The sequence below is a fragment of the Lissotriton helveticus genome, chromosome 11, assembly GCF_964261635.1.
Source record: "Lissotriton helveticus chromosome 11, aLisHel1.1, whole genome shotgun sequence".
Taxonomy (NCBI): Eukaryota; Metazoa; Chordata; class Amphibia; order Caudata; family Salamandridae; genus Lissotriton; species Lissotriton helveticus.
This window is the reverse complement of record NC_136072.1, coordinates 554,277,142-554,303,723: the sequence shown is the minus strand read 5'-3', so window position 1 is coordinate 554,303,723 and position 26,582 is coordinate 554,277,142. Positions and strand designations below refer to the sequence as shown.

At 46.9% G+C, this 26,582-nt stretch overlaps 1 protein-coding gene across 4 annotated transcripts in view; it reads left to right on the top strand.

Annotated features, from left to right (window-relative positions):
* Positions 1-26,582, top strand: part of NSD3 (nuclear receptor binding SET domain protein 3) — a 1,711,795-nt gene that overhangs the window by 326,647 nt on the left and 1,358,566 nt on the right. For all 4 annotated transcript variants that reach the window (XM_078666314.1, XM_078666313.1, XM_078666315.1 and 1 more), the window contains exon 5: positions 13,760-14,314. In XM_078666314.1, coding sequence (XP_078522440.1) covers positions 13,760-14,314 — 555 coding nt within the window. The remainder of the gene's footprint in view (positions 1-13,759; positions 14,315-26,582) is intronic.

The following is a 26,582-nucleotide window of genomic DNA, read 5'->3' as shown; positions in this document are numbered from 1 at the left end:
CACTCCCAAAGTCAGTCAATGTCTGAGGCCTTCCTGCATTTGTCCCAGCACACCTTGAGTATCTGGGACCATCTGTGTTACCAAGGCTAACCAAGATTTAAGTGAGGCCATGATCTGACTCCCTCTAGTGCGCCTTCATGTCTCACTGAGCAGTAAGGACTTATATCTGGGTTATTGCTGGTGGGTTCACCCTCGGCACCAGTTGGACCCTCCAAATCAGTTACCAGGCCACTTCCAGCTCCCATCCCAACTCTGGCTTTGGAACGCACTCCGTTTCCTGGAACGTCGGTGCCAATTCCATTGTGCGGAGGAGGAGGTACCCATTTTGCTCTCTGAGTCAGTGCCTTTACGACCTCAATCTAGACCGTGCTCATTGCTGTCGAACTACTACCTGTACCCGTGACATTTCACCTACAGAAGGAAGATCCCACTAATTACTGTCTTTGTTTGGCACAGATTTTGACCCAGATTATAATGCATGTAATGAAATTGGCCAATTCAAACATGACTATCTCTAGTATGATGAAAGTGACGTCAACACCTGTCTCTGGCTTCCTCATATCCCCGGTACCTCCCACTAAAGAGTTATTCTTTTTCAGTGGCCATAGTTCTCGACCTCCAGCTCCTCTTTCAGTGGCCATAGTTCTCGACCTCCAGCTCCTCCACCCTAACGATCAAAACCAGGTTTGTGATTGAAGTTCTCCAGCCGGGGCATACCACTACAGAGCATCTATTACCCTTTAACGAGGCTCTCACTGATAGCTTCTTTGGGGCCTTGGACAAACCTTAGTCTGGCCCCCCATTAAGCTGCCAAATTGCAAGACGCAACTGACCTCCCCCAGGTGACCCTGCATTTTTGTCTCCTCACTTCACTCTCAAGAGCTTAGTAGTTCAGGCGTCGACTAGCCAGACTAATCCAAACACTTTTCCAGACTACTCCCCCTGATCGAAAGTCAAAAAGAGTAGAAACCTTTGGGAAGAGGATATTTTCTTACATGAGTTTGGCCCTCAAGTCGGTGAGTGCCCTTTTCCCTCTATTCCCATACTCTTTGGGATTCAGTAGCTCAGTTCTACCCAGATGTCCCAAAAGATCTCTGACCTGTCCTCACCCAAGCTGTAGCTATACAGGACAGTCATGACATGCAAATTTACAATTCGTTGTGGGTTTGACAACACAGATTCCATTGGATTAGTATTGCCATTTGTTGCAATGGCTAGCTGCAGTCTACAGGGTTTTCAGGTGATGTCCATTTGTTTCTTATCGGCATATACTTTGATGGGACTAATTTTAGGGTCAATGCAGATTATGCTCTAGAGCTGTTCAAAGAGAGCAGGGCAACCCAATGCTCCCTGGGCTTATCTGCCTTGCCTTGTCAACCGCATCAACCCTATTATTTCTTTTGCAGTTTGGCCCTAGATACCCATCCTGGTAGCTGCATCAACTTCATGGCTGTGACACCCACCAACACTGCTGTCCGGGTCAAGCCAGTCCAACTACTCCCAATCCCCTCCCTCCCCCACCCCCCCACCACCACCACCAACCACCAGGTAGGAGGCAGGATACAATGATTATTGGCAGGCTAGCAGTGCACTGCAGAGGGCAGGTGCGTCCTGAAGATCTTACAGAAGGGGTATAACATTCCTACTGCGCGGGTTTGCAGAATGGGCTATAGTTGTCACTGGGGACTTTAATCTGACTTGGCACTCAAGTGATGACAGTACACGTCCCCATGGGGTATTAACAGGGAGTTTTCCAAGACCTCTAAAAAAGTTTTCCATTCCATAGGCCTCAGGGATGCATGGAGGGAGGTACACCCCACAACAAGTGATTACACATTTTTCTCTCTCAGATCACACATGCTCTAGATTGGACTATATATTTTTGGGTCAGCCCCTGAGACAGAACTTACAAGATGCCACTATACTTCCAATATCTATCTCAGTCCATGCACTGTTGTGCATGGGAGGCCCCAGCATGCAATATCGCCCCCGTTTTTTCCCCTTTTCTTACAAGAGATCGCCTGCTACGTGACCATCTAAGGCAAGCAGTCATGTAATAATTTGAGCTTAATAACCCTCAGGACACATCTCCAGCTAATAACCGGGATGCTTTTAAAACATATGTTAGGAGTAAATGTATAGCCCTGAACTCAGCCCTCAAATAGAGCCGCTGAGCGGAAGTTACTTGAAACAGAATTACACCAACTAGAGAAGGCTCATAAAACAAATCCGACAGTAGCTCTCCAACGGAAAGTCACTGCTGCAAGGGGTTAACTAAATGTGATATATAACAATAAAGCAGAATTCACTCTTCTCCGTTGTGAGAAGTTGGCCTGATGTGCAGTGTTCACTATTCTAGTGATCACTATATATCAGTCCAAACAACCCTTATTGATGATTGGTTGTAAGTCAACCTTATAGACCAGCTATCCTAGTAGCATGGATACGAGCAGTCTAAGGCTAAGACTCTAGAGGGCGTGTTAAGCCAGCTGTTTTACCATCACATTACCCCTTGAACACCCAGTGAAAGGACACCACACAAGTGTTATGAAAATAAACAATGTATTTATTAGAATCACAACAACCCTGTACTCTTTATGAGGACAGGGTGCTAAGCACACAACAAAACTCTTACGAAAATACTTAAGTTAGCACGTTATACACAAATGCCCGAGGGGCACGAAAAACCATATACTTAAAAAGTGGAATGCGAAATTACTAGCAGGTAAGTACAATACTAATAGGCTTTGGAATCGCTAGGGCTTGACTAGGGAATCGTTAGATTACTTCTAGGCGACCTAGGGGACTCGGGTGCAGAGTGTGCACTCTCACGCGGGATGCGGGACAAAGTCTATGGGAGCTAGTAAAGGCAAAGTTAGTGTTCACGGGCGAACCCGACCTGGTAGGAAGAAAACGACAGTGGATCCTGACCCTAGGATAGTGAGGCTATGCTGGGACACCGAAGTGCCGAAGTTACCTAGCCCAGGGGCTGCAGCTGCATAGGTCTGAAAAGACGTCGGGGATCTCGTTGCCGGACCAGGAGCCTGGAAGAAGGAAGTTGCTGGCAAGCGACCAGTGAAGGAAAGTTCGTTGGATCCAAGCCTGGATCAAGGAAGAAGAAAACCTGAAAGCAGAGGGGACCAAGTTCTTGAATCACTAGCCAGTGATTAAGTGGGCACCAGGATGGCACCGGGCGAAGTCACCTCGACTAGGTGAGTGGGCGACGCTGGCTCTGCAGATCTCACGGACCAGGAGGCGTTGTCGGCGACCAGGATGGAGAGGCGAGCTGTCCCACGATGGATGAAGCTGTCGGCGTCGAAGTTACCCAGGATTGGGCAACAAGCCTTGGCTAATTCAAGCCCACGCGGTGGACTCAAAATGGCGTCTTGAGGGGACCAGGAGGGTCCGGGGTGCTCCTCTTTTGGAAGGGAGCAAGGGCCAGCCTGGAGCAACCAGACCAGCAGCAGAAATGTCGTCGGGCGTCGTTCAGAAGGCCACAAGCCAGCGGGCTAGTAGCCAAACAACGCGGTGAGCAGCAAAAAGCAGAAGGGCCCCACGCAGATCGTGGAGATGCTGGGAGGCTGCACTTCGGTGCTGGAGCTGCTCAGGGTCGGGGCTTCTCGGACCCCAAAGCACTCACCAGGAAATTACTCGGCGGGCTTGCTGGAAAGAAGTCGTGCAGTCTTGAAGATGGCCGGTCCCTCGAGGTCTCGTCACACCCACGAATCTCAGCGTGACTGATGATGCAGGTAGAGGTCAGAGGTGCCAGGGAAGCCGGTTCTCGTCGAGCTGGGCAGTCTTGATCCGGAGGAGAGACTTGCAGCAGACCGCAGTGTTCTTAAGATGGTGCCTGCGGATGCAGGGTGACTACTCCTTAGTCACAAGGGAGAAATCTTAGGAAGAAGTCTTGAGTTCCTTTCGTGGAAAGTAGTTTCAGGATTCAAAGATGATCTGATTTGGAAGGGGGCCAGTTCCTACCTTTATCCTGTAAAAAGGGGCTGGCACGCGACTAAGTCCTGCCCTAGGGGTGGGACTAGGAGGGGGGTGGTTACACCCACTTCCTTGGCGGGCTTTTCCCCAGCACAGGGTCTGGAGTGACCCTGGAACTGGTTCCAGCCAGCCTATGCACAGTGAGCACCGGGGTGCCACGTGCAGTCACCTTCCTCTAAAGCCCTGCCTACCTACAATACACAAAACCCTGTCTGGGACGGTGCTGGGACCGCCCCTGGCAGGAAACCCTTTGTCCTTATCTCCTGCTCTGGGAGGACTCCCAGCAGCAGGAGGGCAGACTTGTGTCTCGGTGGCAGCATCCATTTTGTGGAGCTGAGGCTCTGTTTGACTTTAACCGGGGTTAGGGGTTACATACATGTCGTGTCCCTCTAGAAGGGTGGAATGCTAACCCCGTCGCCAGAATTGGCGAGGGGTTAGTATTCCAATTCGTATGACACCTTACTCGACATGTTTTGATAAAGCGATACCAGAGTTGGCATTTAACCGCGAGGATTATAATGCACTTAAGAGTATATGGTATGCGATATCATGGAAACGGCTAAGGGATGGATCCCGAAAGCCGCAGACAGGCTCAGCTCATGCCAGAGCACCATCTCACACGATTCCAAGCACTCTGCCTTCAGGATTGTTAAGGCCTGCCATAGGAGTGACTGATAGGAGATCTGTGTGTCCATTTTAGGGTTAGATATAGGTATACTATATCTAAAGCAAAGGGTGATTACACCACCTTGCCCCAGCTGTCAAGCAGCCAGTTGTGTCAGATTTGGATGGCCAGCCAGGGGTGGCATAATACATGCTGCAGCCCCTGGTAGGCCCTGGGTACACCTATGCCCTGGGTACCTAAGGTACACTGTACAGGGACTGATAAGGTGGCTCAGTATCCAATTTAGATATGTACCTAAGGTACATGGAATCCATTTTACAGAGAGAGCAGTGGGCCTGAGGTCCTGAACAGCAGGGCCTCAGGTCAACTAAGTCAGAAAACCAGCAAAACACCAGGCAAAAAGTTGGGGGCAACCATAGTCAGGGATCTACCTTCCTACATCCGTCTTCAACAGAACTCCTATTCACAAGGGGAACAAAGTTGGTGCACACCTAGCTCTTCAACTAAGAATTAGGCGTTAAAAAGAGTACATTGGGTATTTCCACACACAGAGGGGACAGTTAGCAACTTCCGAAAGAGAGACGGCAAGGGTCATCAAGGCATTTTATTATGCCCTCTATACAGAAGAACAAGTAGACCCCCAAATTCAGATAGTGTATTTGAGCAAAGTGCAATTTCAACAGGTTACTGAGGCCAAAAATGAGAAACTGAGAGAACCTATCTCAGAGGAAGAGGTGGGCAACGCTATTGCCTCTTCAAAACTTCATAAAGCCCCCGGCCCGGATGGCCTCACAGCCCATTTTTATAAAACCTTTAGTGCTGACTTGGTTTCCCATTTGACCCTTTTTTTCTGGCAATTTACCACCAAGGGCCCCTCACTCCATCTATAAATGAGGCTTTGGTAACAGTCATTCTGAAACGAGGAAAAGAAACAAGCTTTGTATTTCGTAAAGACCCATAGCCTTGCTCGGTTTAGACGCGAAGCTGTATACAAAGATCTTGGAATCCAGTCTCGACTGCTTGATGCCTGACTTGATCCCTTGGATCAATCAGGCTTCATAAAGGGCCGGCAAACGCACGATAATGTTAGACATGTGCTCCACCTCCTAGAGAAAACTACGAATAAACAGATACCGGCAGTGCTTCTGGGACGTGACGCAGAAAAAACACTTGACTGGTCTTTCCTCTTCCTAACTTTATCACAATTCGGCTTCTGCAACAACTTTATTGCGGTGATGCAAGCTATTTACGTAGCTCTGGGATCTAGGGTATTGGTCAATGGGTACAGCTCCACACCCTTTTCACTTGGAAGAGGGACGAGAAAAAGATGCAGTTATTCGCTTTACCCATTGAACCCTTGGCCGCTCAGACCGGGGCTGATGCATTGATCCGGTAAATCACCTTTGGGGGAACGGAGCAGGAAATATTATTTGCAGATGACATCCTTTTACCCCTTCCTAATCCTGACTCTTCTTTAGCAACTTCTTGGTAGAATTGAGTAACTTTGAAACATAGCAAGGGTCCGGGTCAACACAACTCAACCCTTCCTCCTACACTTAGCCATGCCTCCTGGGGATATGGAATCATCGGTGACTTCTTCACAATTCCAAAGGACAAGGAAGGATATAAAGTATTTAGGCATCTGTATCACTCCCAAAATGACAAGCCTATATAAGGCCAGTTTTCCTCCACTTGCTTCAGCAATAAAAGCAGATCTTAGATTTTGGTTTGACATGGTTCGACCGCATCAGTGGGGTTAAGATGAATGTCTTAGCCAGGGTGCTTTATCTCTTTCAAAGCCTGTCGATAGCCCTGGAATGTGACTTTCTCCCAACTCTTCGCTCACTCCTTACTAACTTCCTCTGGTAAAACCACAGACCTTGACAACCATATATACTCCCGAAGACTGTCGAAATGGTGCAGGGGACTAGCCCGCCCAGATTTTCATTGTTACTATAACGCGGCTCAATTTAGACTGATTGCCGAATGGTCTCTTGGAGCCTGGGACAAGCACTGGCTACACATGGACAGGGCTATAGAGGGGAGGGTCATATGGGACGTTCTATGGAAACCTAAAACAGAGAGGCCTCCTAATGCTTACCTCCGTATGAATACATGAGCTACCTTGAAAATATGGGAGGAGGTAAATAACCGAGTAGGATGGACAACTTTCCCCTCCCCAGACACACCCATACATTTTGATCCTGCTTTTCCCCCTGCATTAGAACCGGGCCCTTTGATGCGTGGAGAGAGGGAGGGTGCCTGAAAATAGCAGATCTCATCATAATTGAGACATCCTAACATTCGAGAATTGCAAAAGGAACTTCCATCTGTCAGACTCCGAGCGATACCACTATAACCAGTTGGCACACTGTATTTAACAATCCCAGTACAGAGCATCATCCACTAGGGAACTTACCCCACAGAACGATTTTTTACCAAGCTGGGAGTACTAAAGGGACTATCTCCTTTCTATACTCTCTGCTGCTAGATACCCTACATACACCACAACTACAACATAAAACTATGTGGGAACAAGTGCTACAGATGGATATACCAGAGAAAAAATGGACACAACTATGGGGAGATATTGCAAAATGTAATCCCGCGATGGATATGAGAGAAGCCCATTACAAGGTCATCTATGACTGGTATTTGTACCCCACCAAGCTAAAAAAAGATGTTCCTTCACACATTAGACCTATGTTGGAGGGGATGCGGTCTTCTGGGACACTGTAGGCCTATATGATTGGACTGTCCGATCATACGTCAATTCTGGAATGAGCTCCTCGCACAGCTCAAAACCATGTTGGGGTATCCAGTCTCCGAGACCATGAGTTTTGCTCTACTGGGCCTCTGAGATGGTAGTCTGAAATATCAAACTAAAGGGCAAAAAGCGATTATATGGTTATGCTTGGGGGCGACGAAGCGGACATTAGCCTCTGCTTGAAAGAAAAAGGAAGCTCCAGTACTTACTCTGTGGCATGCAGGGCTCTGGCAGTCCCTTACCATTAGAAAACTGGCAGATATTTTTGGAGAAGATCTCACAGCCTTTGAGTTTACGTTGGGTCCCTTGGTAACGCATCTCTCAAGGGGTCTTCCATTGATGACTTGTCCCACTAATACAAGAGCTCCTCATTTGTTACAATTTTGAAGAGGACTCTCCCTTCCCAGAGCAAGAATTAAACTCTGGTGGCAGACACTCCCGCGATCCCCCAGCCGAGATACCCTACAGACACCTAGGCAGCCCTCAGATACCCACTTGCTACATAGTTTGTTATGTTCAGTTTTGTTTTAATTTCATGACCCTCTTGGACCTCATCCACCTTATCATATGTTGTATGACAATCACACACAGGGGAAAAGGGGCAGGGGAAAGGAGAGATTGAGTTGGTCTGTTATTTGGGAGATCTATAAACTGAATAAGGGCGGAAAGTAGAGTTCACAAGTGTGTATAATTTTCAAATACAAGACTACCTTGAGCTTCTGTTTGACTCTGAACTGATCTTTTGAAGGTCTCTAAAGGAATATAGAGTATATAGATCTATTTTAATTTCTCCACTGCCTTCTGTACTATTCTTTACCGAGTATAAACAAAAAAAACAAGTTTGACAAAAGGGGTATACCCTACCCTTCCTGGCCACTCTGCCACTCCTTTCACAGTGTCCAGAACAATTGACTGAGGACCATCTGTCCATTTTATACTGCTTTCTGGTGCAGACGTCTTCATCCTATTTTTGACCTGCACCCTCTCAACGACAAATTGGAGATGCTTACTCTGGCCCAGTTCTTCTCTTTCGTGAAGGCTGAATGGTGGAATTGGACATGCAGGACACCTATTTCCATATACCCATCCTGCAGACCTACCAGCAATACCTGCAGTTCGTGTTGGGACTGGAGTATTTTCAGTTTGCTCTGCTCCACTTTTGTCTCATCATTGATCCTCGAGTGTTCACAAAAGTGATGGTGGTAGTAGCAGCATATGTTCCGAGGTCAGGGGGAGGGAACAGGGGGTCTCAGTCTTCCCCTACCACAATGACTGGCAATTGAAGCTGAGCTCCTTCCCTGCAGTCATCAACCACCTCCAGAGAACGGTGAACCTCCTGTCATCTTTGGAATTTAATAGCAACATGCTGAAGTTGGAGTAACTGAATTCATCACCTCTAATCTTTTATATTTTCTACACCTGTGATGCTTAACTTTTTGATTTCTTTGGATTCCCACTTAGATATGACTGGAATCCGGAGATCCCAACTGAATCCAGGGACTGCAACTGAGTCAATATTGGAATCTGGGGATCCCTACTTAAGCAATTTTGATTATTCGAAACACAAAACAATACAAAAGAATTACAGAAACACGCAGTCATCGAACAAAAACACAATGGATTAAATATTTTATTTTACTATTAAAACATTTTTTTTAATCTAGATTTGTATTTGAAGGTTGTTGCTTGTCTAAGTTGAAGTTGAGTTGAATCCACCCATCATCCATATTAACACCTTCAATGCTAAAGCTATTCTCCCCTGGTGCTGAACTCTTCATATTCCCATTGTTCATGACGAGCTCAGCTCGTCATGAGCACACGAGCAGTGTACTGCATGACGAGCTGAGCTCGTCATGAGCATGGAAGGGGTTATAGACCATTTGATGCACTTGTACTGCTCCTAGGATTTAATCAGACGACACAAAGTAAAATTTTAGTCTCCAATTTCAAATTTTTCCACATCTACAGAACGTTTTAAAAATGTCAATTTTATATTTTGCTCTTTTAGATATATTTTAATCTGTTAATGTTATTTGGTTTTCTAAGCTGCCGCATACCCCCTGAGTAGGCGTCTCAGAAGCCCAGGGGTCCACGAACCACAGGTTGGGAACCACTGGTCTACACTATCAGATTGGAACATTATATTCTCATTGTTACATTTGATTCCTCTTCACTTCTGGTTGTGACTGCAAATTATACAATAGAGTTTCTTGATCTGCTGAATATAAAGGCTTATTTGCTTTCTTAGTTTCTTTTTATGTTTCCTCTTAGAAGGCCAAATGGCCTTTGGTCTACCTATAGTACCTGGGGGTGCCTTGTAATGAACACCACATTGTCCCCTTGTGAGGTTCTAGTCCGACTTCACCACAACAATTCATCAGTGTTCTTTTTACATTCTTTTAGATTCTCAATCACAGTTGACATTTCTGGTGAAGAGCCATGTTTGTTCACATTCAGTGAACAATCACATAATTGCGAACAGTCCAGATTCCTCTTTTTTAGTGAGAATTAAAGCACTTGGCATTCTCTTTAATGGAAGCCACAAATGTAGCTATTGTCTGTTGCATTTCTATGTGAATGCCTAGTTTATCTGACTTGTCAGTTTAAGGCTGCCTAACAGTGAAATTCAAGGACCGATTCAGTGAGGACAGATTTACATGAAGCACCAAACAAGATCTGAGAAACCCAGTTGAATACAATGCTTTGCATGTTTATTAATTCAACCCCCACTCTAGAATGCGGGTGGCTAACGGATTAAGTAGTAAATAAATTTTGAGGAGGGAAGGAATGATTATATTACAAAAGCAGGGAAATAAGTACCTCCAAAGCTATGAATCGAATTTTGAGGAGTTTGGTTCGCCATTTTTATTTGGTAAGAAATAAATAGCTCAAATTTTTGGCATGATGAACTTTAGTGGCAAAAATATGAGTATGTAGCCGCTAATTAGGAATTTTCCCATATGAAGAAAATCCATGCTCCCTGCGCACTGAAATAGTTTGTTTTGTTTGAGGGGGAGGAGTGTGTGTGGGGGTGTGTCTTAAAGGAGGAAATTGGAGCCGTACCATTACTCTCCCTCCTAATTTCTGTGAAGCTGGGTTTTTTCTGCACTTTAATCCTTGACCAGTCCAGACATTCCACCGTCTCTGATTTCCCCAGCAATAGTTTTAACATTTTAAGTAGTTTCAAGACCACTGAATATTTCCTGTTTGAAATTTGGTGTAGACGTTCAACATCATAGGGACCAGTCTTCCTGATGACCGTAGCCCCCCTCCCTTGTCAGCCTGATTGATGGTAATTTGAGTTTCATTTGCAAGGGACTGCATCACGGTTAGTTCCAAGTTGAACATGTTCTGAAAGGAAGACCCACAAGTGCAATTTTCCACCTCCTTGAGTACTGCCTGTTTGAATGTCAATATCTTGTGAGGAATCATACCTGCAGAAAGAGTTAAAGAAGAAGGATTCCAGAGACCTAACTCATGAGTCTCGTTAGTGGGTTGGTCATGAATAAACACCTTGAGGCGAATTTTTTAAAATAATTGGTGTAATTCGTCATCTTCGGGCTGGGGTCAAAGCCCAGACCTTTCTGTAAGACCGCAGTCTCAGTACTAGACAAGGCTCCTATGGCAAGAGTCACTGCTTGGTCCACATTTTGTTACCGGTCTAATATGGTCTCCGTACTCCCAATGCAGTTATACCAGTCCCCGACCGATCTCCACCGTTACGAGGTCTTGATGGATCTCTACTCTTTACTGCCATGTATTATCTCACCCAGCATCTCAATAACATACCTCTCCCCGTGTTTTCCCAAATCTCTACTTTTGCATTACGAAGCCCGTCACTACTATGAGGGCGCTTGTTGTTGGAAACATGAACATAGATGCTGAAGTGCTACACGCTTACAGTCTTTTCCCTGAACAACCTGAGTCTTTCTTTTATTCCAGACAGTGTGCCACTTCTGTGATGGCGCCCTTTGCTGGACCCATCACTTATAGATTCACCAGTGGTAAGCACTTTCATAATCATTCAGTGACTACTCCAGTTTTCTTTTTTTACTTAAGACTGCGCGCCACATTCAAGATGGCGCTCATTGCTGGATACATTATCTATAGATGCCGTAGGGGTACGTGTGCACCAGGGCTACATGTTTCTTCCCTTTGCTCAGCAGCCTCAAGGCTTATTAACTGTCGCCAAGATTTCTTGTACTTTGTTTTACTTACTGTAATAAGAGTCTGTGTCGATAACGTGTATAGAGTTGTGTGTTTCACATAAACCATGCTCTACATCCAAGATCACATCGCACCTGGATGTACGCTCCTGTGACGTTCCAGTGAACTGCAACACATGTTCCCACTTGTGACATGCTCATTTTGCTTCTTAAACCCGCCCACTCTGCACACCTGTGGTGGCAGAAATTGGGGTAGGATGTTCACAAATTGAGCTCTTGACAAACCATGAGTATTGACTCCTATGGACCGGCTCCCCTTTGATATTCCAACTTACTTATTTGTATCCGAGTAACACTTAGGATTGTCTCTCCTTAGGTTGCTTAGCGCCAATGAGCGTTTACCAAAGCCACTTATTTTTGGGGTATAGTACTTCCCCTTATATGGTAAGCCTCACTTTTTGGGACATAGGCATTTTCCTTTTTCACTGTCCCTGAACTGCGCATTTGGGCTTTGGTTGTGTGTCTGTTGTCTGCGTGTGTACTTTTATTGTTAGGTTTATTTTGATGATCGTTCAGTTCACACCTGCACCATTAGAGTGGAAATGACCTAAGCATGCACCTCTGCAACTGCACAGCATGCCATTGAATGTTAATATGTTGTTCTGTTTTGCTTTAGTTTCTCTTTTCAGATCAGTTTTTAACCCTGAAGGTATACTACATATTAGTGTGATTGCTGTTGGCCACTGTTAAGATATCATGCACTCTTTACCGGTCCAACCACGAGTAGATTAGGATCTTGGTCCTGATGAATTGCCATGATCAGCTTTGACATTAAATAGGCAAGAAACATGTCCACCTTCTCTTAAGTGTCACTTTTTGAGCTAATTTGGACCATTGTATCCATTTCTAGCCATTCATTATTTTTTAACTATAACAAGGGGACCCATATATTAAATTTACTTTGGGTGCCAATTAGTTATTTTTAACTTTGCACTACACCATTCTACTCAAATTATCACACCTAGCACTGCACCTCACTCGCCACATCGGCAAAAAACAAAAGAACTCCGGCAAAGAACCCCTTCACGGGGCCTGTTGAGCATTGCAGCTCTGACCCAGGACACGTTGCTGCCCTGGACAAAAGGAGGATATGGGCATGATAAATAGTTACATAATGCAAATAATTGGGGCTCACTGTGTAACTAAATTAGTCAACTAGCTCTGAAATTGTACCGCTATCTAATTGTGATTTGATGCTACTACTCTTGGCTGAATAAGACATCCAAACATGGTCTTCACATTTTTTGTTTGTTTCCAGAATGTGTCCATTCCCAATTATTTGGCTACATGTTGGCTCCTTCTTTAGTATGTGACACAATTCTCTCTTGCATTTAGACATACCTCTGTTTGAATGCATTAACTATTAAAGACAAATCTGTTACTTTGTCAATTCTTTAGATTTGTATATGTTTGCGAAAGCAAGATTAGTGATTTAAGGTCTTAGCAAAGTGGTTTTCTATCCAGTGAGGTGTCCAAACACATTGATTGACTTACAAAAATGCCATATTGCAACAGTTCTTCTCTCTCAATGTGCTGAGAGCTATCTGTGGACATTACTCCTTCCAGTTTACTTCTTTTTTTAATGCTGGGTGAAATGTTTGCATAAGTTCTTTCATTTAGCTATATGCTTCTCATGCAAAATTCCTGAAATTGTGCCTAATCCCGTAATTAAAGTTTGTACGAGCAAAAAAATAAACTGCATGGCTAGAGCAGTGGAGAGCATGAATGTTCAGAACGCAAGTGGCTATTGTTCATGGCACTCATTTTTTGCGCTGTTTACTGTTGACAAAGGGCATCCTCGTGTAAATTGCAGAACTCTTCCAAAGTGTCAGATAACTATGCAAAAGGAAGTAGTGGTAATTTTGCCAACCCTTAGGTTCATTTGGTTCAAACAGTATGCCCATTTCTAACACTTGAGAGGAACTGCAGCTGCTTTATATTGTTTTTGCTTCAATATGATGAAAGTTCTAGTAATTTACAGCTCATCCGTCAAATCAATTTTTGCACTTGAATGTTAACTTTTCATGCCTGTTCAATATAGCAGCCTGATGTACCACAGTATGGTAAAACAATCAGTATGTCTGTTTTTCTTGTATATTCATGTTAATGTAAGGCATATTCAGTTGACTTAATTGAGCTTTTCTTTTTAAGATGCGAAAACCAAGACCTCAACGGGAGAAGGCACAGTGGGAGATCGGCATTGCTCATGCTGAAAAAGCTCTAAAAATGAGCAGAGAAGAGAGGATAGAGCAGTATACCTTTATTTATGTGGATGAGGAGCCAACACATTTGCCTGAACCAAAAAAGACTGTGGCTGCTAAAGTGGAGTCTAAGAGACATCGAAGATCGAAGTCTGTTTCAAGCAGTGAGCCAGAACAGGCTAATGTTGAGGCGGCAACTATTCCATCTCCTGGTCTAACACCTGAATCCCCACTGTCACCTGCTCCCTCTTTACCGAACACTGAGGTGCGGAGACAGAGTCTGAGGAGACTTGTGAGTGTGGAGGAAGAGCTTCCTCCTGTTAAAATTGCGTGGAAAACAGTTGCTGCTCGGAAATCTCTGCCTCCTTCAATCATGATGCACAAGGGAGGCCTGGACCTACAGAAATGTAACATGTCTCCGGTGGTGAAGATTGAACATGTATTTGCTCTTCAGAGTGCTGCAGGGGACGGCAAATTCATTGACCAGTTTGTTTACACAACTAAGGTATTACTTGTCTTTCATCACCACTAACCCATGTCTGTGTAACCTGGACAGCTTTTGTCCATTAATTCCCTTTGGGGTATGGTATTTGTCAGAAAGGGGGTCTATGTCCCACAGACCTTTTTGACTATGAGCACCCTTGTACATTTTGTTGAATCTTTTAAAAATCTATGTGTTTCTGTGTGCAGATGCACAGAGTGTAATGTGGTATTTATTGCCATTGTTGAGTGCAGGAAAGAGCCATGAGGTACTTTTATTAATGCAGTTGCTCTAAATAACATGGGTTATTAGGCCACATTTATTTCCTCTGGTAATTAATAAAATGTATGTTTGTATCATGTGTGACTCTGCATATTCCTGACATTTAGTGTTGGACTCGGACAGTTGCAATTTGTTTTTCTTTAAAAAAAAAGTCTTTTGAGTCACAGGTTCTCATTGACTCCCTTCCCTTGTCTTGAATGTGCGTAGGCACCGACTCCATTGTTAAATAGTTTTTCTCCAGTATTAGGGTGTCTTTCATAGATTCACATGCTTGAATAATTCCCCGTCGTCGAAGTGGGAGTCCCCCGGTACGTAAAATATATATATATATGTATGTATATATCCAAAGAACTCCTACTCCGCAAAGAACAGGTGGAGGCCACACAGGGGATACCGTTGGTGGATCTTTAATTAAAATTAAACAGCGTGTGCATAATGCATTTCGGCCTGACGGCCTTCCTCAGATGCTTGCTGTGTTGCAAAGGTTAAACTCCACCCCCACTTGTCATTGTCCAGAGTCACTGCCATTGGTGGAAGTCCATTGACCAGCGGTCACATGTTTGCCAACCCACTGTAGTTCTGCCACAACTACAGCTCCCAGAATGCTGTAGGCCTGGGTAAGTGTTGTTAGGCAGTGGCTGAATTGATTTCACCCCCATCGATATAGGGTATTGTGCTGGAACAGTGCAGGGTGTTGTAATCACGAGTCTTTGCAGGGAAATAATCGCCGGTCCTCCTCTGGTCCCCTTTAACGTTCCAGCCTCGTCGCAAGTGTGCCGTCTGGACCTTGGAACGGAGTTGCAGTGAACCCGTCTCCAGGTCAATGACAAGCTGCGACGTGCAGAGGTCCAGTGTACAGGCGTATGCTTCGGGGCGAACCGGAGTCAGTTTCAATACCTTGAACCAAACAATTGCTGCACGCAGCGGATACCAGTGAAGCTCCGGCCTCTTGACGGAACGGGACCTCCCACGCGCCTCTGGCCGGCGCGAAAACATCCAAAGAACTCCTACTCCGCAAAGAACAGGTGGAGGCCACACAGGGGATACCGTTGGAGGATCTTTACTTAAAATTAAACAGCGTGTGCATAATGCATTTCGGCCTGACGGCCTTCCTCAGATGCTTGCTGTGTTGCAAAGGTTAAACTCCACCCCCACTTTTCATTGTCCAGAGTCACTGCCATTGGTGGAAGTCCATTGACCAGCGGTCACATGTTTGCCAACCCACTATAGTTCTGCCACAACTACAGCTCCCAGAATGCTGTAGGCCTGGGTAAGTGTTGTTAGGCAGTGGCTGAATTGATTTCACCCCCATCGATATAGGGTATTGTGCTGGAACAGTGCAGGGTGTTGTAATCACGAGTCTTTGCAGGGAAATAATTGCCGGTCCTCCTCCGGTCCCCTTTAACGTTCCAGCCTCGTCGCAAGTGTGCCGTCTGGACCTTGGAACGGAGTTGCAGTGAACCCGTCTCCATGTCAATGACAAGCTGCGACGTGCAGAGGTCCAGTGTACAGGCGTATGCTTCGGGGCGAACCGGAGTCAGTTTCAATACCTTGAACCAAACAATTGCTGCACGCAGCGGATACCAGTGAAGCTCCGGCCTCTTGACGGAACGGGACCTCCCATGCGCCTCTGGCCGGCGCGAAAACATCCAAAGAACTCCTACTCCGCAAAGAACAGGTGGAGGCCACACAGGGGATACCGTTGGAGGATCTTTAATTAAAATTAAACAGCGTGTGCATAATGCATTTCGGCCTGACGGCCTTTCTCAGATGCTTGCTGTGTTGCAAAGGTTAAACTCCACCCCCACTTTTCATTGTCCAGAGTCACTGCCATTGGTGGAAGTCCATTGACCAGCGGTCACATGTTTGCCAACCCACTGTAGTTCTGCCACAACTACAGCTCCCAGAATGCTGTAGGCATGGGTAAGTGTTGTTAGGCAGTGGCTGAATTGATTTCACCCCCATCGATATAGGGTATTGTGCTGGAACAGTGCAGGGTGTTGTAATCACGAGTCTTTGCAGGGAAATAATCGCCGGTCCTCCTCTGGTCCCCTTTAACGTTCCAGCCTCGTCGCAAGTGTGCCGTCTGGACCTTGGAACGGAGTTGCAGTGAACCCGTCTCATAACATCATACATATACATATACATATAAATATATAATATATATAAATAGATATAAATAAGAAATTTAAAAGTACCATAGAACAACATAGGCCCGTAGAAGCCTAAAGGGAGAATTCACTTTAGTAACATATCCATGTGATTATAATGGTCCGCATTCCAGCCAATCAGGCTGCAGCACCCTCTAGAACCTTCTCCTCGGAAGCTCAAGCCCTCTGATATTCTACCACACGTTGTATGAAGGGAGTCTCCCTGAGCTCTGCTCAGTTTCTTCAATCTACAAACCTTTTATCTTCTTCTACAATGTCTTCTACAAAGAAATCTTTATTCAGGCCTTGTTCTGCTTGTGGAAAACTTTGCCTGTTCCATGAGGACCCTCCTAAAAAGTGCATCTATTGCCTGTACCCGGACCATGAGGTGAGGAATTGCAAATTTTGCAGAACTTTTTCTTCTAAGAACCTAAAGGATAGAGAGGCCCGTCTCCTTCTGTGGCTACAGAAGTTGAAGACTTCAGACAACCCTGTGTCTGATGTAGAGAGAGTGTCTTCCTGCCATTCCAAAACCTCTCTGAAACGTGGGTCGGAGACAGAGATACCTTCTCCTTTTCTAAAAAAGAAGCTTGTGGATGCTCCAAAGTCCGTCTCCCCATGGGATCTGCCGGCCTCTACGCCTACGGGACCTGGTTCTCTGGCGTCTCAGTCCCAATCTGTGCCCTTGTCGTCTAAAACGAGTGCCAGCTTGTCGACGATGAACCAAGAGGTTAGGCCTATAACCTCCATTGTGAAGATCTCGTCGACAGCGAAGAAATCCGTCTCCTCGACGACCTTACAAAAGAGGCATTCGTCGACGAAGCCTTCGTTGACGCGTCACTCGTCGACGCTACCACCATCGTCGACGGTAGCCGCGTCGACGTCGAGTTCCTCGTCGACGACCACCTCATCGTCGACAGCTCCGTCGACGACAAAGACCTCGTCGACGGCGGCTGCACCGTCGACGAGGAAAGTCCTGGCTCCGTCGACGGCTTCCGCTTCTTTGTCGATGCCTGGTTCAACATTGACGAATCCCTCGCCGACGGTTTCGACCACGAGCTCGTTGACGGGCCCGTCGACCGAACACTATTCTCTGGCGACTGCAACAACCTTTACTGTGGTGACAGCTTCTGCTATAAAACATCCGCTCCGCTGGTTTTGAGTCCTCGTCAAGGTGGTTCTGGCCCCCCTGCTCAACTCTTTGCGTCTGCAGAGGAGGAATCTTCTGATGGGGTCTTATGTTGATGACACCTTTCGTCCTGCAAGCAGTCCTTCGGAGCTCAATATAAAATATCAGGACTATGAGGATGAGGACAATGATGACAGGGGGTCACTCTTTCCAGTTCATGATGACCAACTGTATGTTGACCACGAGGTTCCTATGGCACAGATACCGGTGTCTTTGACTTCAAACCTTCAGCACATGTTAGACGATTACAATTGTTGATTCCCACCTTCTCCGCAGGCCTCTCCTACTCCGCCTCCTCCAGCACGAGAGCCACTTCCTGTTGCGCAGGCAAGATCACACGAAGTGTTTTCATTTGCCCATGGTCGTCAAACAACAAGACTATTTCCTTTATGACTTCAAGGAACAACCTTTGAAGCAAGTGCATACCATTCCAATTATTGATTTTATATGGAAGGAGGGACTTAAACTAATGGAACGGCCTAACTCCATCCCGGCTGTGCTTCAGCGCCTTCACAAAAAGTATAAGGCGCCTGAGGATTCACCTGCATGCCTTGTGTCACAACCAAAGGCTGACTCTGTCATTACGCAAGCCACTCCAAAAAAGTCGCGTAACCCGGCAACTCGTTAACTTCGCCACCGGATCAGGAAGGTCGCCGCCTGGATACCATTGGGAAGAAATTCACCACTATGGCTGCCACGACGGTCAGGGCGGCAAACTCCTTAGCCATCCTCGGGCGATACGACCTTCATATATGGTTGGAGATCGCTGCTTTGGTTGACCTACTTCCGGAATCCTCCAAGGCAGAAGCCCATAAGATCGTGCAAAAGGGAGAGAAAATATCCTCTAAAATTATAGACTGTGCCATTGATATTTCCTCTACGGGTTTCAGACAGCTCGCAGGTGCTGCAGTCTTAAGGAGGCAGGGCTGGCTTAAGGCTATGGCTTTTCGGCCTGAAGTGCAGGCAAGAGTGCTCAATTTGCCTTTTGATGGGGAGTCCCTCTTCGGCAAGCATGTGAACGACGCCTTAGAGTCCATCAAGAAAGACACGGACACTGCTCGTGCCCTGGGATCTCTCCAGTACCGGAAGCGGCCCTTTCGTGGAGCACGTGGCAGAGGTACTTCCTCCAATGTTCGTGGCTCCTCCCAGTACCGCTCCTATGGTGACAACAAGCAGCGCTACTCCTACCAAACTCCGAATAGGCAATCCGATTCCAGGCCTTATAGATGGAAAACCACCTACAGAGGAGGTGCTACCTCTAAAAAACGGTCACTTTCCACGGATCAAGTGTTCTCCTGCCCTGAAAATTGGAGGTGGAATCTCCCAACACTTCTTCAATTGGTCAAAAATTGGGTCTTGGCTGTCATCTTAAGGGGCCACGCTCTTGAATTTCTAAAATTTCCGCCCACCCTATGGTCCTCCCCCAGCACATTTGAAGGAACGGTTTGCGCAAGTCGCAGTTATGATAAAAAAAAAAGGGGCTGTCGAAGGGGTTCCTCGATTACAACAAGGCAAGGGCTTTTAGTCACGCTTTTCAATTATCAGGAAAAAATCAGGAGAGTGGCGCCCTATCTTAGACCTCCGAGCCCTCAACAAGTTCATCAAGTCCCAAACATTTCGGATGCTGACCTTGCTGGAAATTTTACAGTTCCTGAATCCCGGAGAGTTCCTCTCCACAATCTACCTCCAAGATGCATACTTTCATGTGCCAATCCATCACAGACACAGGAAGTACCTTTGTTTCACAGTGGGATCGAAACACTTCCAATTCAAAGTTTTACCTTTCGGCCTTCGTTCCGCTCCGAGAGTCTTCACAAAGATCATGGCTCCGGTTGCGGCTTTTCTACGCCTACAGGGCATACAGTTCTACCTTTATTTAGATGACTGCTTGATTAATACCCAAACCTTTCTTGCAGCAAGATAACACACTTAGAGTTGCCTGTCCGTCTTTCAAGCCTTGGGTCTTTCCATCAACCACAAGAAATCGCACGTCCGTCCAGCACAACATAGGATCTTTCTAGGGGCATTAATAGACTCTCATCTGGCGAAGGTGTTACGCAGGAGCGCCAAGATCGCATTATCAAGATGGTGGCTCTTCTACGCTCAAGAAGGTCCGCTTCTGTCCGAATGTTAAAATCTTTTCTGGGCATGCCATCGTCCTGCATAAAGCTGATCCCCAATTGCAGGATACACATGCGAGTCCTCCAAGAGGAGTTGGACAAACAATGACGGCAAGTCTCAGGGTCGTTCAACGACAAAGTCTGCCTGGCCCCCCACATTCAGGGCGCATTGGAATGGTGGGCTCACCTTCCAAACATCGCAACTGTGCGGCCGTTCCAGGACACAGACCCCATGCTTACCCTTACGACGGACGCTTTCTTAGAGCATTTGGGTGCACACCTCGAAGGGTTGTCAGTCAAGGGCAAATGGACGGCAGATCAATGCAAATGGCACATAAATCGCCTGGAACTCTTGGCTATCTTTCTCGCCCTAAAATCTTTCCGGCTGCTGGTGGAAGGGGAGTCACTGCTGGTGCGTACGGACAACACCACCAATATGCACTACCTCAACAAGCAAGGGGGTACGAGATCTCTTCTGCTATCCAGACACAACAGATCTGGGAATGGGCGATTCACCATGGAGTCCAGCTAACAGCAGTTCACGTACCGGGTGCCTCCAACGCCCTTGCAGACTCTCTCAGCAGATCGGCTACGGACAATCACGAGTGGGATCTCCATCAACCGACTCTGGAGTATGTGTTTTGCTTGTGGGGGCCAGCCGGAGCTGGATCTGTTTGCGACTCCACTCAACCGCAAATGCCTACGCATATATACATATATACATATAAAATATATATATATATATATATATATATATATTATATATACACATATATATATATATATATATTTTACGTACCGTGGGACTCCCACTTTGACGACGGGGAATTATTCAAGCATGTGAATCTATGAAAGACACCAATACTGGAGGATCAACGTTTACGAAGCCGTTTCAGGAGTTTGGCCGATGCTCCTGCATAGGGGATGTTTCCGTTGTCCAACCTGCTGCTGACAAGGTCCTGGGTGACCGTTCTTCTCGTTTCGGTGGGGATCCACTTGTAGATTTTGCGGAGCATGCGGAGGGTGTTGTAGCAGGAGGAAGAGACGGCATTGACCTGCTTGGTCATGGAGAGGGTGGAGTCGAGGATGACCCCTAGGTTGCGTGCGTGGTCGGTGGGTGTTGGAGCTGTTCCCACTGCGGTCGCCCACCAGCAGTCGTCCTAGGCCGAATGGGTGGATCCGAAGATGAGGACCTCCATCTTGTCCGAGTTCAGCTTCAGTCGGCTGTTCCTCATCCATTCGGCGACAGCCTTCATTCCTTTGTGGAGGTTGTTTTTGGCAGTGTTTCGGTCCTTGGTGAGGATCAGCTGGGTGTCATTGGCGTAAGAGATGATGTTGAGGTCGGGCAATGTGGGCGAGGGTGCCATGTAGATGTTAAACAGCGTTGGGCTCCCTGGGGTATGCCGCAGATGATCTCTGTGGCTTCGGAGCAGAAGGGGGGGAAGGTGGATGCTCTGTGTTCTGCCGGAGAGGAAGGAGGTGGTCCAGTCCAGGGCCTTCTCTTGGATCCCAGCGTCGTGGAGGCTTGTTTGTAGTGTGCGGTGGCAGACCGTGCCGAAGGCGGCTGACTGGTCCAGGAGGATGAGGGCTGATGTTTCTCTGTTGTCTAGCAGGGTCCTGATTTCGGCCGCCGCGGCGATGAGGGCCATTTCGGTGCTGTGGGTGCTGCGGAACCCGGACTGAGACGGGTCAGTATGCTGTTTTCCTTGAGATAGCGGGTCAGTTGTTTGTTGAAGGTCTTCTTGATGACCTTCGCCAGGAACGGGAGCAGGGAGATGGGCCAGAAGTTCTTGGGGTCCGCCTTGGGTTTCTTGAGTAAGGCTTTGATCTCGGCGTGCTTCCAGCTCTCTGGGAAGGTTGCTGTCTCTAAGGAAATGTTGATGGTTTTCAGGATATGGGGTGCGATGGCGGTGCTGGCTTTGTTGAAGATGTGGTGTGGGCATGGGTCTGACAGCGATCCGGAGTGGATGGTGTTCTTGATCTTGATGGTGTCGTCGTCTTTGATGTTGGTCCAGGATAGCAGGCGGTTGGTGCGGATGGTGGTCGCGGGGGCGGAGGTCTCAGTGGTTGTCGGGGCGGATGTGGCGTTGAAGCTGTCGTGGATATCTGCAATCTTGCCATGGAAGAAGGTGGCCAGCGAGTCGCATGGGTCTTGTGAAGGTGGGATGTCGTTGATGTTGGAGCTGGGGTTGGGGAGTTCCTTCACGATGTTGAAGGGCTCTTTGCTGTTGTGTGCGTTGTTGTCTAGGCGGTCTTTGAAGGAGGCCCTTTTGGCGAATCTGATGAGGTGATGGTGTCTACTGGTGGCGTTCTTGTGGGCTGTGTAGATGTCTGGTGTTTGTTCACGGAGCCAGTTCTTCTCTAGCTTTCGGCAGGTTTACTTGGAGGCCTGGAGGTCATCAGTGAACCAGCTGGCTTCCTTGCTGGTGTGACTGTTGGAGGGTTTCTTGAACGAAGTAAGGGTGTTGGTTAGCTGGTCTTTGGTGACTTTGCTCCAGCAGCGGCGAGGCATCTGTTGGGTGCGGTGGTGCATGGTGGTTTTCCGGAAGGTGAAGTGTATGCAGCGATGGTCAGTCCAGTGGAGTTTGGTGGTGTGGTTGAAGAAGACGTGGGGGCTTGCGGAGAAGATGGGGTCAAGCGTGTGGCCGGCAGAGTGGGTGGGTGTTGTGACGAGCTGTCTGAGGTTGGCGAGGTTGTCGATCAGGGTGGTGGAGTTGGTGTCGTTGTTCTCGAGGTGGAAGTTCAGGTCCCTGAGGAGGATGTAGACAAGGGTTCCTCTGAGGGTGGTGTTGAGGTCGGTGTGGATCTGGAAGTGCAGGTGTTCGTCGGTGTTGGTCGAGATTCTGAGTGTGTTCCTGTGGACGATGGCGATTCCTCCTCCTGCTCCGTTGGTGCGGTCGCTGCAGGCGATCTTGTAGCCTTCCGGGATGGCTATGGCGATATCTGGTGCCGAGGAGGGGTTCAGCCAGGTCTCTGTCTGGAAGGCGACGTCTGGGGAGGTTGAGTCGAGTAGGTCCCTGAGTTCAACGGCGTGTTTGCGGGTGGAGTGGGTGTTGAGAAGGATGCATCTATGGTGGTTGGGTTCTTTCCTGGTGGGTGGCTTGGCGGGGCGGATGCTGGTGAAGCTGCAGTTCCGGCAGGTAAGAGGTCCATGGGTGCGCTTCGGGGTAGCCAGGAAGCAGGTGTGCGATCGTCCGGTGTTGAGTGCGAGGAGGGTGCTGGCATCGTAGCGGAGACCGGCGTTGTGCACCGGTTTGCACCAGTATCAGCACACCCTGACAAAGACGGTAGGCTCCATGCCTTTTCTCAATGTGAGTGTATACAGTGCGAGCAGCAAACTCTTTGACAGTCCTTATATGATCTTCAAATGTGGTCAGATATTGCTCCATACATCCACCGCCTTCATGATGAAGCGAAAGCTGAAGCCTAAAATATATTACAGAAAGGAGAGCGTGCCTTATCGACAATCATTGGTTGTGTCATGGACTTTGCCAACACTGGGTTTCCTCAACTGTCAGTGGCAGCAGTTCTAAGGAAACAGGGCTAGTTGAAAGCCACCTTCTTCAGACCTTAAGACCGGAGTTTCAAAGTAAGATCCTAGACCTTCTATGCAATAGTAAAGCCTTCTTTGGAAAACATTGACAATGCTCTTCTGGCAATCAAGACATCAGGCAATCAAGACTGATACTGCTAAATGATTGGGAACCTAGCAGTATCAGAAAATTCCTTTTTGTGCCGCATATGGAAGAGCGCAGTCCTCCTATAGAGGAGGTTACCAACAATATCGGTACTCAATATTATCAACGACATTTCAACAATTTCGCCCACAGTTCCAACAGAGGCAACACCCGCAAGCAGCCCATACTATACCCCTCCAGAAGGGAAAGTTGGAACGGCAAGGAAAGGACAAAGGCTATCGTCAATGATGAACTACAGGTACTGGCTACATCACCATCTCTTACAAAATATTACGGAGAGAGGATGGCCAAACATGTCAAGGAAATAACGGACAAATGGGTATTAGAGCTCTTTCATTTCATCCACACATTGGAATTCATAAAAAAAAAACACCCGGCTGCCCCCAAAGCTCAACCCAAAAGCATTTACACCTCCTCAAGCTGGAAGTCAACACCATGCTCAGAAAAGGGGCCATAGAATGAGTTCTAGAAGGCCAGAATGGGAAAGGTTTCTTTTCCTGTTTCTTCTTGGTCTGGAAGAAGTCAGGGGAGTGAGTGCCAGTCCTGGATCTGAGAAACCTAAACACCTATCTCAGGAAACAAACGTTCTTATGGTGACTCTTCAGGATATCCTGCCACTTCTAAATCACGGAGCTTATATGACCACCTTAGATCTCTAAGATGCATATTTTCATGACCCCATTCATCTACTACACTGAAAACTTCTCAGGTTCACAGTAGCTGTATCAGTGCAAGGTCCTCCCATTTGCCCTCAAATTCGCCCCTCGTATTTCACAAAGGGCTTGATTCTAGTAGCGGCTTTCCTGAGGTAAAAGAAACATCAAGTGTTTCCTTACCTTGACAACTGGCTGGTGAAAGCACCTTCCCACAGGTCTACCACCAGCTACCTTGGATACAGTGCTAAACAAAGAGAATCCCATGCCAAAAAGACAAATGAGATGGGTAACTCTGGTAGAATTAGTACAAAGAAAGAAGGCACTTTCCTTTCGCCTCCACAAATCCCTCCTAGGGATGATGTCATATTGCGTTTCCCTAGTTCCATTCTGCCACCTGCGCATGCGTCGGCTACAGGAAGAATTGAACAAGCAGTGGCTACAAACCGGCTCTTTGGATGATCTCGCCCAAGTCAATAGGTTTGACCCTCTAACCCCAGGCTTCTCTGTTGGTTGTCACCACAGGTGCTTCCTCAGAGGGTTGGGGAGCTCATCTGCAAATCTGCAGAAAATGGGAACCCTCTCTGCTACTTCTACACATCAGTCTGCTTGAACTCAAGGCAGTACATCTAGCCATGCAAGCCTTTCTTCCCAGAATACAAAATTCGGCAGTGCTCATCCGCATGGACAACACCACGACCATGCACTACATCAACAAACAGGGTGGCACAAGATCTCACCTGTTATCCCAGGTAGCACAAAATATTTGGGAATGGTCGCTTCGTTACAAAGTGCTTCTGAGAGCAGAACATGTCCCCGGTAAGCAGAACGCCATAACAGCTTGCCCCAAGTGGGAGATGAATCAGGAAGTCCTGGAGAACATGTTTCACCAATGGGGAAACCGATCTAGACCTGTGTGCAACATCTCAGAACCAAAAATGCCGGTTCTACGCAAGCTGGAATCCTCAAACGGGATTGTATGGGAATGAGTTTTGGCTCGAATGATCCTAAATCTTTTCCTACGCTTCTCCTCTGATTCCTCTCATCCCAAAAGTTCTCCTGAGGATGAAAGTGGAACTCTGGAGGATCATTCTCAAAGGTCTAAAATCACCATTTCAACACTGGTTCACGGAGTTACTCCTCTTCTGAGAGACAGCACATTCAACTGCAACCACGTCCGTCTCTACTGCCGATGAGCCAGGGCCAAGTACTATACTTTGATCCCAAATCCTTGCACTTGTCAGCCTGGTTCCTGTATTCAATTTATTCAACCATTCGAACATCCCGGGAGAATGCAGAAATATCATAGCCAGAGCTTGTGCAGATAAAACTTACAGGCTTGAATGCTAGCGATTTTGTATCTGGTTTCAACCCTTTAACGTGCATCCTATGTCTTCTGCACCGGAAAAGATCTTCCCTTATCTCTTACCTCTATCAAAATCGAGCCTCACTCATGCTTCCATTAAGGTTCAGCTAGCAGACATTTCCAGCTTCAGGAGATCAGAGGCGTCACCTTCATTGTGGTCTAGTGGACTCATCAAGCAGTTCCTCAAAGGACTGTTTCGAGTCTTCCCGTCAGTTTGGCGTTATCCTCCTTTTTGGTAACTCAATACCGTACTTTCACAACTTATGAAAGGCCCTTTTGAGCCCTTACATAAAGCGCACATTAAATTTCTCTTTTGGAAATATGCTCTTCTCTCTACCTCTAGACTCTACAATCGGAAAAGTTAGCCAGTCAGATACAGGCTTTCACCATCCAAGAACCCTTCTTTCAGTTCAGAAACAATAGTGGTTTTTCGAACTAACCCAACATTTATTTCAAAGGTTCCATCAGATTTCGACCTGAAGGAGCCTAAAACGGCAGCAGAAAGGGCATTACATTCTTTGGATGTTGAGGTGCCTGAAGTTGTGCCTCAACAAAACACTTCCGGAAATCCAACCAACTCTTCGTAGCATACAGCACTCGGAGGAAAGGCTATCCTTTATTAAAATAGAGCATAGCAAGAGGGGGATCTCACGCCATTCAATTATTTCATCAGAAGGTAGGCACGCAGTTTCAAATAATTATTTGTGCTCATTCCTCTAGAACTAGGTCTTTGTCAATGACGTTATGTGCCATTGTTTCTCTCCATGACATCTGCAGGGCAGTGAACTGGAAAAATAGACATACCTTTACGCAACACTACTGCTTAGTGTCTAC